The sequence below is a fragment of the Mugil cephalus genome, chromosome 18, assembly GCF_022458985.1.
Source record: "Mugil cephalus isolate CIBA_MC_2020 chromosome 18, CIBA_Mcephalus_1.1, whole genome shotgun sequence".
Classification (NCBI taxonomy): Eukaryota; Metazoa; Chordata; class Actinopteri; order Mugiliformes; family Mugilidae; genus Mugil; species Mugil cephalus.
The window spans coordinates 2,783,650-2,797,295 of NC_061787.1; the positions used below are offsets into that span (position 1 = coordinate 2,783,650).

General features: G+C 40.3%; 1 protein-coding gene across 1 annotated transcript; it reads left to right on the top strand.

Moving 5' to 3' along the window:
* Window positions 1–8,952: 8,952 nt before the first annotated feature.
* On the top strand, window positions 8,953–13,641 carry LOC124995465 (voltage-dependent T-type calcium channel subunit alpha-1I-like). The gene is made up of 11 exons (XM_047567861.1): window positions 8,953–9,040; window positions 9,465–9,601; window positions 9,804–9,892; window positions 10,163–10,322; window positions 10,929–11,232; window positions 11,323–11,415; window positions 11,584–11,750; window positions 11,968–11,992; window positions 12,072–12,197; window positions 12,461–12,609; window positions 13,341–13,641. Exons 1-11 carry the CDS (start codon window positions 8,960–8,962, stop codon window positions 13,537–13,539), a joined length of 1,530 nt encoding a protein of 509 aa, XP_047423817.1. The 5' UTR covers window positions 8,953–8,959; the 3' UTR covers window positions 13,540–13,641.
* The last annotated feature ends 5 nt before the right edge of the window (window positions 13,642–13,646 follow it).

The following is a 13,646-nucleotide window of genomic DNA, read 5'->3' on the forward strand; positions in this document are numbered from 1 at the left end:
CCTTGGGGGCAAGACACTGGCAAGCAATGGCCTCCCTGTTGGTTGGTGCTCAAAGCACTTTACAGTCACAGTGAGACATCCACTCATTAATTCACACAAGTACACAGATGGTTTGTGGTCAACCTCCTCAACCTACTGAGTCACAGCCACCCTCACAAAACCTTCAATCATTGTTGTGGAAATAATGATAAATCCGGGGGGAACTCCTTCATGTTAAAAGCTGCTGATTGAGGTACTTTGGGGATCCGGTGAAGATCTTGACGGACCTGGGATTCATTAGGAGGAACCCGCATGTGTTGCTAAGGACAGGGGGCCTGCTTCAGATTTTCCCTCAAACACGATTAAAATGCGCATAACCCAAACCATTTTTTAGGATTTTAAATTAATCAAACTTCTTTTTTTTTTCTGATACCAGAGGAACATCCTGTTGTCAAGAAGCGATTCTATTTCCAGCTTTGGAAGACTGATGAATGTTTAAATGCCCTTTGTGTGTCCTACTGTGTCGATAGAAAGTGGTGAAAGAGACACTCTCCAGTAGCACAAAAAAAAAAAAAAAAAAAAAATCAATTAATCAGAAACCTATGTGATCCTTTAATCAATCCTCTCAACTTGACGGGTGACAGGTGTGACCTTAGATAGGTGATCAGGGGTCAACTCCATCTGTACTCAATCAATTCCATTACAATGACTAAATGAAAGGATAATGGAAAGTTGCGTGGGAGTCGCGCTTAAAGGTAATTGATTGTGTTCTTTAAGGCCACTGATCCCTTTAATTCATTAAAACCCTTTGGAATGTGCCTAAGTTGCATTTGCCTGTAACTATTGTCATTCCTTCATGCACGGACGGCTGCGCGGTAATCACACTTATTCATCAAGTTGATTAGATTTTTAGCCGCACACGTCCGAGGCCAAGGGGCCGGTTATTGGAAAAGTATGTCACTTGCGTCAGCAGAAGTGAGATTGTGGAGAAATACATGTAACAAGGACAGTTAAAAAAAAAAAGAGAGAAAATTGAGTCATTGAGGTTATGTAAGGTCATGCTAGGACTTGGCATTGAGCGATAAGGCACAGCTGGGAGCAACGAGTGGATGGATGCGCCTCTTGGCAAGTTGCCGGATGTGACAGCTGACTTAATAAGGATGGCCTTTTATCCTGCGGACGAACATGTGGCCCGCGCTGCATCCGCCTCCCTACCCTCTGTACCCTCTCTTCTCCGGTTCATTATGTCAACGGTACTAAATAAATCTTGCGCTGGGGGACGTAGCACGAGTAAAACACAGCTAATTAAGCTTTTAATTTATAGGATCAATCTAGTTCTGTCATATTATTGTTAATAAAATGGGATTAAATCAAATGCAACCTCAGATAGTTCTTCACTCTTGTTTTATACCAGACGTCATGGTCATATATGTGTGTGTGTGTATATATATATATAGCCCTACCTTTGTCACCTTGTTGTCATATCTTAGTGATTCCGTTTTTTATACAATTTTCTTCTTTTTATTATTACTGTTTTTGGATTACCCTGTCTATCAACTGCGCCACATTTTCTTCCCTCCTGTAAATCAGCATTAAACTCAACTTTATTTTATCTAGTTTTGTTTCGTCGTGTTTGGGTTGGAAGAAGAGAAAACTGGAAATAAAACACTGACCAGGGGTGTCACCGGGTTTTAAGGACGGGGGAGGCTTTGCCCCCCCAGGAAATGCACAGGATATGAATGAAAGCAGAAAAGACTGACGACTTATTTACTGTTATTATGTCAGACTGTTTTAAACACATTGCAACTACAAGAAGTTCCAACAGTTACAATTAATAACTGATCAACACAGAGGCATGACATTCGCTCACAACACAATCGAGTTGTACAGATTACATATGTGACCAAAATGGTTGCAAATAACATGAAAAATATTACTTAATTACTTGAACTAATTAATTAATTAACAAATGAATATCAATGAGTGGAGTGGATTGAATAAGGACACACTGAAGGGACTTGCTCTACCTAGCACTATGGACTGTCTATGGAAATGGACAGATTTATGATCATATTATTTAACTCATATTCTCATACTGAAATTGTTAGCACTTTTTTGCAAAATAAATAAATAAATAAATAAAATAAAACAACATCAAATTATTTAGGGGGGCTTAAGGACAAAATCGGCCTAACGACACCATTGACACTGACAAATCATCAACCCGTGTCCAAACATACAAGAGTCCCGAGATAAGAAAGAACATACATGATTAATGATTAATGTATTATAGTATGAACTTGGACAACATAAAGCTGACACAAAATGTGACATAAATGGTTTTGATTAGTCAATTTCAAGAATAAGCCCAGTTTATTTAAAATGTGCATCTTTTATTCTAAGCTACAGCCCAAGTTCTCATCCTTTATAAAGCACAAGCGAGAACCATTTCCTCATCTTTGTCTAATTACAAGGGCCGCACATCGGACTCAAGTGAGTTATCCACTCACTCGCTTCCTCCCCCATCTGTCTGTCTGCCTGTGTTCCTGTTCCCATCTGCCCAGAGAGCCTAGCCACTGGAGAAAAACACACTTTGTTGTGTGCGACATTAAAGGAAGACAGCCTCGTGTGCTGCCGTGTGTGCTACCTTGTTTGATAGGGAAATTGGATCTAGACTTGAGTGGAGAGTGTAATGCGGTTAAAGGCGTCATGAAAAGTCAGCTGTAACAGGATTTCGCCCTCTGCGCAGCTCCAGCTGACTGCTGCCGTGAGGAAAGTCATTAGTGAAAATCCTTGCGTGTGTGTCTTCCTGTGTGCTGATACTGGATGTGGGAGGTTATACTTTCTTTAGGGCGTGAGTCGCATAAGTCGTGCAGATATGCCGGCTTGTATGTGGCAGGGGGGTCATTCATAAATGCTCAGTCACGCTGCAGATGGAGCACTGGACAAATGTGGGTGGATGGACGGATCAGATCAGCTTTATTTGCTGTTTATAGATGTACACATGCAAGGAATTTATTCTCTGGATTTAGCCCATCAAAGCACAGTAAGCACAGTCCTGGTGCTCACTCAAGGCACTTCAGTCATAGACATAGATCAGAAGTCTTCAACGTTTTTCAGGCCCTCAAACTGATGGAGAGATTAAATAGGGACCCCTTACCTACTATATGTGTTCCATGTCAAACTCGGCCTAGTGCTGTTTATAAATATACACTATTATTATCATTTTCACTATTAAGCTATTATTTATCCCTTCACTGAAATATGTTGGATTCGTGTTAATGTGTAATTAAAGACATTTAAATTTGTGGGGTGAAATTAAATAATATATATATAAAAAATGCCTAATCAACCAATGATTTTGCAATCCCCCTGCAGTACCTCCACGGAACCTCTAGGGGACGCGAACCCTCTGTTGAAGACCTATGACATAGAGGATACAAACCAGTGGTCCCAAAACTGCATCTCTACCGCAAGCTCTCAAAATGTCTGATGACGAAGCTGTAGCCCCACAGTGGATGTTTGCACCAATCAGCCACGAGTAAACAACTTTGACCATCCGTGACACTCCTGGACGGCCATCCCTAGACGGATGCAACTTGACACGCAACGCACAAAAATGGTTTAGGAAAAAAACTAAATAAAAAACATTGAAAATAGCACCTCCAAATTCACTAGACTCCAAACCGATCAACCCATAGGACCCTCACGACACCACAGGACACCCTCAGAATATCCATATCCATTCTTTGATAAGTCACAACTGTAGGTACAAGGGACAACTGCTCCATATTAGGAAGGTGGTCATAATGTTATGTCTGATCTGTGTATAAAGTGGTCTGTACCTTTGCTTTCTACGCACCTGATGGAGAGCAACAATATGACTGATTGGTGCACCAGCATAATATTCATTGGTAGGTAGGTACATTGGTTGTCCGATAAATGGCTTTCAATTTGTTTTTAAGCTTGAGCCTTAGGACTATTAGGGAAACACATTTCCTGTGTGCCAAGGTGACTGCACATATGTGTGCGTGTTCGATTGCAGAACAATTTTAATAGCTTCTCGGCAAGGTCAGCGGCTTCACTGCGCTATGTGTGGAATGAGCGAAGGCCTTCGCCGGCAGTGGCTTCAGCAGACTCCAGAGAGTCGCGCTCATTGTGTGGCAGCCGAGGGGGGAACAAAGACATTTCCACAGGAGGAACTTTGGGTTCCTGTCGATAAGGAGGGCAGTGTTGTGAGCCCGGGCCATGTTTATATACTTGTGTACAGTGGGGATCTGTGCAGTAGCGCGGGCTTTGCACTTTCCAGACAACAAGTGGTGGCTGTATAAATAGTCACCCTTGGAGAAACATCAAAGCGAGGGAGAAAATTCCACCCGAAGATCAAGATTTCAGGCTGAATGAGGTTCATGTGTTTGCTGGGGCTGAGGCCAAAGTGTATTTTAAAACACACCCTGAAATCAGACCCCACTCCCAAATATTCCGAAACATATATTAATGGGGGTTTTGAATGTCTAATTTTATCTTAACAATTGGTGAAAGTACATTTACTCAAACACAAGCTTGAGGTGCTACTGCCTTCTTTTTCCTCCGTCCTTCCCACTGCACTAGAGCATAATATTAGCCAGTTTGCTTTGTCTTGTGTTGATATTTGGCTGTGTAAGAATAGACGTCATCTAGCTTTTGATCATAAGCCAACTCAGCCCCTCTGAACTTTAGCTGCTGTGGAAATGAATTCTACTCCATAAGCACTGAGGTGCAGAGTATCAAAGAACTAGTTCTTGCACAGCAGGGCTTGAAATGCTACATTATTATCAATGAGATCCACCACTCTTTGACCAAATGCTGACACTAATATTCATAAAACCATCAGTACCTCGTGCAAATAAATGATTTTACCTCCCACAATCCTTACAGCTAAAACCAGGAGCACAATTATCGCTACACAAAAATAACGGCTGCACGGCGGCACGGCCCCTAACCTCGTCCTTTGCACCGTAAGAGACACATTTATGTGGGATTAAAACCCCTCTCACAAAATCCCCATGGGAAGTGACCTGGTGGTTATTCACAGATCCATTCTTGTAAGAGTGCATTCCATTTGTCTTCCCTCATTAGAAATCAGGCGTTCAGCTGGAGATGGGATCCGCTCGCCGCTGAAAGACGGATGTTGCCATTCATCCATTTATTACTCAGAAATTCTAGGCAATTCGAGGCGACATGTGGGTGGGGAATGTGTTTAAACTTGACAATGTTGGGTCTTTGTTGCCCACTCATGGCTTCCTGTGTAGTCTAAAAACCAAAGTCCTTCCTCCATGCTGTAAACGCCCTTATTGGTAAATCCTACTTGTGGTACTGTATGCTATACACCGATCAGGCACAACATTATGATCAATCTTATCCAGTTGTATCAGTGTTTTAGATTCTTGTAAAGCAATATGTAGAATGTCATCTGTTGTGTTCACTCCATGTACATTTACTGCCAATAATTGACTCGGTGGAGAGTTGACTGTCAAAGAGAACAAATTGTCTCTTGAGGTTTTGAATCCTTTGACCTGCTTGAAAGAAAAAGTTAAACTGTTCTCAGCCATGACCAATGTGTTTCATAGCTCTACACCTCCCAGAGATCACTTAATAAATCAATAAATGTGGCTAATTGCACCATGTGTCTGGCTTATAACGTATTAAATCAAGTATGATCAATGACTGATGGAGAGAAGCTGGTGTGAAATAAATCATTGATTTCTGTCAGACTGAATTTATACTGTACTTCATCTTTGTGTTGTTTTTTTCCCGTCTGCTGTCCTCACACATGGACTTCATCCGGTGTTGCATGGCAATCTATATGAAAACAGCTACCCGCGCATACCTTGTTCCAACGGATGTGTTCACGGACCGGACTGTCCGAGTTCAGTCCTCACAATCTGAACCACAATGTCACAAATGGAGCATATAAAAGTCTGGATGCTAATCAGTTCTTTTTAGCTGGTTGGGTTACTGAATGCTAACGACTGGAGGATGTACCTCATAATGCAGAGTCAGTGCTCCTCAAACAGTTTACATGTTCAAATGTGAATAAATATGGCAAAATAAATGAAACCATAATTGTCCCTGTTTCTTCATTTCATCTTGATAACTCAGCTGTAAATGCTCCCGGATTTCAGTTCAGAAATCAAATTAAATTTGACTTCCATTGTACTTCCGCCGTCCGTCATGACGTCCATGAGTGGAACGTGATGTCACGCGCAAACACTGAAACGCCGTTAAAACGCTTTTACCGTTGGCCCGTAGCTTTGCAACAGCTAATTTCCACAACTCTAGCAACGACGAGGTGTACGAAATCAAACTTTCAGCAGCTGGAGCCATTAAACATTTTCTGTGGTAAGTGCTTTTTTTTTTGTAACTTACAAGCGTGTTTTTGAGACTTTCCGTACAGAATGACAGCCTATAAATTATCGCCACTACTGGACGACACGTTAAACGGTAGATTGATTGATATTAACCGTCAGTGGTACATCTAATCAGTTCTTTTTAGCTGGTTGGGTGACTGAATGCTAACGACTGGAGGATGCACCTCATGATGCAGAGTCAGTGCTTCTCAAACAGTTTACATGTTCAAATGTGAATAAATATGGCAAAATAAATGAAACCATAATTGTCCCTGTTTCTACATTTCATCTTGATAACCGAGCTGTAAATGCCCCCGGATTTCATTTCAGAAATCTTATGAAAATGACAAATTAAATTTGACTTCCATTGTACTTCCGCCGTCCGTCATGACGTCCATGAGTGGAACGTGAGGTCACGCGCAAACACTGAAAAGCCGTTAAAACGCTTTTACCGTTGGCCCGTAGCTTTGCAACAGCTAATTTCCACAACTCTAGCAACGACGAGGTGTACGAAAGCAAACTTTCAGCAACTGGAGCCATTAAACATTTTCTGTGGTAAGTGCTTTTTTTTGTAACTTAACAGCGTGTTTTTGAGACTTTCCGTACAGAATGACAGCCTATAAATTATCGCCACTACCGGACGACACGTTAAACGGTAGATTGATATTAACCGTCAGTGGTACATCTGTGTCTCAAACTGTAAAATGTTCCTCATGTGAAGCCTAAATTGGAGTTATAAAACAGAAAGATGATTCCGGTGACTATTCTTGTCACTATAAACATCAATATATTCAATACAAAGTCGTTTAGAACAGCAACGTTAATTTTAGAGTAACGTTTTGTATACTGTATTACAATTGTCTGTTTACAATTACTAAATATACATTTTGAGTACATTAGATATGAGAATTTGAAAAATGTAACGAATGGGGGATAAATTAAAGTGTTACCTTATCTCATATATATATATATATATATGTATATATGAACTGGAAAAAAAAAAAAAAAACCTTGACGGTTATTAGCCGTTATCTTTACATTCTCGACACCAAGGATAAAAACGGCTGTTTAACTTCAAAGAATTCATAATGGACTTACAGCAATTGGACTGGACCGATGACTGTTTTCTGTGCAAGTGTTTTAGTACATTAGATATGAGAATTTGAAAAATGTAACGAATGGGGGACAAATTAAAGGATTACATTATCTTATATATATGTATATATGTTATATGGATAACTACACCAATTTGAACTGAAAAAAAAAACATGACCGTTATCCATTAACTTTAAATTAGCCGTTAGCTTTAACTTCTTGACACCAAGGATAAAAACGGCTGTTTATCTTCAAATGTAAATAATTCATAATAGACTTACAGCAATTGGACTGAACCGACGACCGTTTTCCGTGCAAGTGTTGTATTTGTACCTTCAAAAATTAATTCAATTACTGATTACCTCTTTAAATAGGCACGTAGTTAATTTACCGATAAGTTATATTACAAGTTATTTCCACATCTCCGACCCCCGCCGCCAGCACAATAATTAAATATAATATTGCAACCATTGTTGTTTGGTATAACTTGATATTTTATGCTGAAAACGTGACTTGCAAAAAACAATTGGAAAAATAGTAAGGCACAGCAACTTGGATAAGTAACTTTAATCTGATTACTGGTTTGGAAATAGTAACGCGTTAGATTATTCGTTACCGGAAAACAAAAGTTGCCAGATTAGAGAACGTATAATTAATTCAGTCCAGTTTGATCTGATGGGGGACAGACAACTAACATCAACTGCAGTTTTTTTCCATTTGTGTTAGTGTAAAGAAGAACAAGTACATTAAGAGAACATGTGCATTTAATAAACTTTAATTTTCAATTTCATGCTGTGGGCCAGATTAGATCCACTAGTGGCCTGCTTTTGGCCCGCAAGCCGTAAGTTTGACACCTGTGGCCTATACTCAACAGGTTGCTCCTGTGTCAGCGTAGTTTTGTCTCATTCGTTCAAAAAAAACATACCACCATCATCTCCTGCCAGGTCTGAACCCCTATATTGATATGATTATATAACTTAAATATCTTTCGTATCTGTTTCTAGCTATCTGTGTCTGAGGATATAACCGTCAATATGAGCAAACCTGAGGGAAGGAGGGAGGAGAAGCTCATGATGGCAGCCACTTCCCACGAGGAAAACAGAGACCACAACACCGTTGGCCCATCCATCTCCATCGAGCAGGAAGAGGTGGAGCAGCTGCCCTTCTCGTCCTTGGCTCCTGTAGTTTTCTACAGATTCAGCAAAACCTCAACAGTTCGTAGATGGTGTCTGAAAATTGCATTTAGCTCATATCCTTTTATACTGCTTGAATAACGTCTGACATTGATCAGAGACCATACCATAGATGCAATAACTCAGCTCTTGGCCTGCTTTGTAATTTTCAATATCTGTAAAGGATTTAAACAGGACCACTTCAACTTTCCTCCTTGGCTCTCTATCCCATTAGCCCTGTCTAGTATGTAAGCCTATGTCCTCTGCTGTTGATGACTTTAATGTGTTTTGATCTTAACCTCTTCATCCACGTGGTTCTATTACATGTCTCTGATTGTAGCTGTCATCAGCTGTGTGAATCAGAGCATGTATAATCCTCTTGGGGAGACAAACTCCAAGCTCGAGGTTAGTATGAGCCCTGCACGCCACCAGCTTCGGTTGGACTGTATCACTAGAAACCTTTATAATTTTCTCTTCTGAAAATAGATTTGAGGAAGATGAAGGGTATACCAAGATACATTTGACATGGTTCAGTTGTAACATTACAAATTCATGATGACATTGAATTGAATGCAAAGCATCATATTGTGTTTTTGTGTGCCGGTGCAATGATTTAAATATTTGTTTCTAGCAGCCTTGTCTAATCTAATTTGTGTAATTTCGTTCAAAAGTTGATTCTTGGCTTCAGGATGTACTCAATAAAGATTCAGTTCATTCATTCGTATGTCAACGATGCTCTTATGTTAGCAACTCACATGTTGCTAATGTAACATTAGTGCTGTGGTTGTTACTGAAGGTTACTGAAAGCATTTTAATTGTGTGTGGTCAGATACTGGATTATTTGGGCTTTGCCTATTTCCTGGTGGAAGGCCTGATCAAGATGGTGGCTTTTGGAGTATGTGGTCACAATGGAAGTTACCTCAGCAGCAAGTGGAACAAGATGGATGTGCTGGTCATCTCTGTTGAGTTAGTATCCCATAATGCTTAATTAACTTAACTTTTTTTTGCCTCAAGACAAGTAACTGCAGTCAATGTTAGAATAACACTAACCAGTTCTCAGTTGAAGAATAAAGTTCTGTACAAAGCCAACGAGATTTTTAGGTTAAAAAATGACAAACTGAGAGTTTTCCTAAAATACTTCTTTCTGTTTCTGCAAATGTCCCCTCAGAGTCTTGTATTATTTGCTGAGAGTCTTCAGGATTGATGCCAAAATATGTCAAGCATTCAAGCCGCTTCGAGTGATGACCAGATTTCCAAGTAAGTTGACATTTGAACATCAACCAGAGCCCTGGATTTCATTCTAGTCGTCCAGTCAATACAGCACAGTGACTAAATTTTAATGCAAAACATGAAATCGTCATATATTTCATTTGTTCATTTGAAATGAAACTGTTGGACTAGGTCTCCAAATAATGTTTGGTTTAATAACCAACAAAGTTGTATGCTTCATTCTAACAAAAGCAATAGATGCTGAAAGAAGGTTAAGCCATCGTGGATATCAGTGTCCTTTTATTTTCTTCTGTGTAGAGATGCAAGACTTGTTATCACTTCTTTTGGACACTGTGCCCATGGTTACGAACGTTCTTGTCACCTACGCATTCGTCATCCTGGTTTTTGCTGTTATTGGAGTCCAGCTGTGGGCTGGGCAGCTGCGCAACCGCTGCTTCCTGGGAGAGGACATTGCAGCGTAAGGAAACTGTCTGTTCTTCCAGTGTTTGCATTTGTTTCTTTAGCTAACTATATACTCACCAGCCGTAACTAAAACTATTAAAAACTAATTCCCCACAGCTTTTCCCACTTTCCCATTGGAGTGAGGTGACTTTTTCATATTGCTTGTTCTGTCAGCAGCGTCCCAAAACTCAGATATTCTGTTCATAATAGAATGAAAGACAAATACCAGCAAATATTCACATTTGCAAAACTACTTAATACTTGAGCAATTACAAGTTGCAAGATACGCATTAAAGATCTTGAGTAATCCTTTAAACTGTATGATCGGCTTGTGTTTGCTCACATTGTGACCAACTTCTTCAAGTCTTCTGAGTCCTGGTTAAATGCTGAGTGGACTATCTGACATTTTCTATAGACAGAGCGTATAGTTTTAGCTGTTTTTCAAGCACAAATCTCATTTTTTTCTTCCAGTGATCACCAGATCAGACAGTTACACTACTAGGGTGTTATTAGAAGTCAAAATATCCTGTAATAATCTCAAGTGAAATCATGTTTGATATCGATGGTGAAGTTCACTAGTTATTTTTTTTCTTTTTCTTTCTTTCTTTTCGTTTTTGTCCAGAAGATACAACGTGTCCCTGAGTCCCTACTTTGATTCCGGAAAAACACCATTCGTTTGTTCGCTTGACGACTATAACGGGAGGCGTCGCTGCCACGATGTGCCACCTTACCATGACGATGGGAAAACCTGCTCACTGGCTCCTCCCCACCATGGTGCAAACCAGTCATCCCTACCAGTGTCCGAGGCCCACGATTGTGTCAACTGGAATTTGTATTATAACGTCTGTCGGACCGCAAGCCACAACCCAGGCAGGGGAGTTGTCAATTTTGATAATGTTGGCTACGCTTCTATTACCATTTTCCAGGTAAGAACAAGTTTGTAAAATGAAAGTTACCTACCTACCTAACCACCCACCCACCCACGCCATCTATGCCGTCTGTCTCTTTACTGTCAGGTTGTCACTCTGGAAGGATGGACTGAAATCATGTACTTTGTCATCGATTCCCATTCCTTCTTGAGCTTTGTGTATTTCATACTTGTCACTATTGTAAGTATCCACTTGTTTTGTCATATGATTTTGTCAAAAACCTTAGTATCGAACCATTTTTGTAGGTCTCAACCCATTCTGGTAAATCCTTGTTGTTGATGTACTGGTGAACATTTTACTTCCTACACACAACTAAACCACAGATTTATTTATTTTTTTTCCAATCAGATGGGATCGTTTATCATAATGAACGTGTGCGCAGTCGTCATCAGCACCTACTTCTTGGACTCCATGACAAGTAACACAGGAGAGGATCACTCAGTAGCCGACACTTGCAAAAGTTACTGTTACAATTTCCTCCAGTGCTTTTGCAGCATCTTCCCTAAATTCACCAGGTCAGATACTTTCTAGGTTTTATAAACGACAGGAAATTTAAAACCAGTTTTTAAAAATCAGTTTTGCCACAAAAAGTTCCAAGTATTAAAACAATCCTACATACAGTAAACTTACTACTAAAACAGAACCTCATGTCTTAATGTACTTGTCTTTTTTTTTCTTCTACTCTTTTCTTTTTGCAAATGTGCATCGTAACACGGTGCTTCACGAATGCAGACAGAGGCAGAACCACAGCCAGTTGGTGAGGCTAGTCTACAACATGCTGCATACAACAACTTCATTTAATCGGGATCACTCAGCTACACTTGTTTATCTTCCAGACTCGGGCCTGCATCCAGCTGAAGATGCATCTTAAAAAGATTGTCGTAAGCCGACTCTTCCATGTGTTCATCACGGTTGTTGTTCTGATGGACGTTATCAGCTTGGCCACAGAGCATCACAACCAGGTTTGATTTCCTGCTTAGGGTCTGCAAGTGTCAAGGGGCTGATCAATGTGAGCAGCTGAGAACACGGTGGTTTAGCCAGAGCTGCTTCATTAAGAAACCCACATTGACTAATAGATGCAGTCCTCATTACTTCTATCTTATTTTGTATTGATTACTCACTTGATCCCTCTTCCTTGTCTTACTCCACCCCTCGCCATTCTTTCCATCTAAATCTCCGCTCACGTCTGTCCTGTCATGGCTTTGTTATGTCTTTCCATGTCCAGTCTGCCAAGTTGACGAGGATCCTTATCATCTGCCAAAGGATTTTCTTCTTTATCTTTGTATTGGAGATCCTCTTGAAGCTGCTGGTTATGTCACAGTGGTACTTTGCCTTCAATCAAAACCTCATTGACTTTGTCATCGTTATCAGCAGGTATGGCTGTACAATTAATTTAATACCATAATTGAACATTGTTGTAATATTTTATTACATTAACTCTCATTGGATCATTTTGCTCTGTGGCCATGTCACCTAAAAACCAAGCCTTAGTTATTGGTTGGACATTATTGGGTGTGGATGACACTGTGTCACTAATGCACTTGGAGTATGACGTATACATCACTTGCCACTAGTATTATCAACAGGCTATGCTCGACAATATTAGCATGAAAAAACCTCAACATATAGACGCCTTCATGGCCTACGTTACTGTGACGTCACTATGTTTGTTAGCTGTAGGCAAAACAGAGGGAAGCTTGAGGAGAACACACACTTTCAAGGTGAATGTCCAAGCAGTAGTTGCTATTTACCTTCACTTGATAAAGACAGACCAGACTTCATTTCCTCTGTGTCCTGCTTTGGCCAAATCGTCCATCCAGTGAGTTAGAGTGTAGGGGTCGGTGAATATAGTCCCATCAGTCATCAGTCAACTTTTTAAAGTAACACTCACGCTCTCGGGGAGTGAGTGTTTTACTATGTTCTCTAAAATACTTTCCTCGTGCATTCTTGCCAAAACATCCATTGAAATATGCTTACCACTGGTTACACGGCCCTCAAGAAACGTCACATTGTTTACAAACCATGGAGGGATCTATAGCACATATAAAAAAGTGTTACATCACAGAGACAGAACAACTTATTAAAGTGTGATTGTATCTTTTCAGTGTGTGTGGAGCCGCTTCAAATGATGGCAGCTTGTCAGTTTTGCGTGCATTACGCATACTACGCCTTGGGAAGCTGCTGACATTTCTCCCTAACCTCAAGAGGCAGCTGTTGATATTGAAGAGAGCCGTTGCACAGGCAAACACACTCTGCTGGCTACTTCTCATGGTCATTTTCATTTTCAGGCATGTGCACACATAGATCCTTGCTCCCCATGTTTTCCTTTGTAAGACGTCAGTATTGCCATAAGAAATCAAGATGAGCACATGTAAATGATTCTCACTGCATCATGTCATTTCTTTGCAGCA

Bases quoted from the DNA above. Each gene is read 5' to 3' on its own strand.
- LOC124995465 (XM_047567861.1), top strand. From the start codon at position 8,960: ATGTCTCTGATTGTAGCTGTCATCAGCTGTGTGAATCAGAGCATGTAT. The intron at 11,233-11,322 runs GTAAGAACAAGT...CTTTACTGTCAG, and splicing joins CTTCTATTACCATTTTCCAG to GTTGTCACTCTGGAAGGATG. The intron at 12,610-13,340 runs GTATGGCTGTAC...GTATCTTTTCAG, and splicing joins TTTGTCATCGTTATCAGCAG to TGTGTGTGGAGCCGCTTCAA.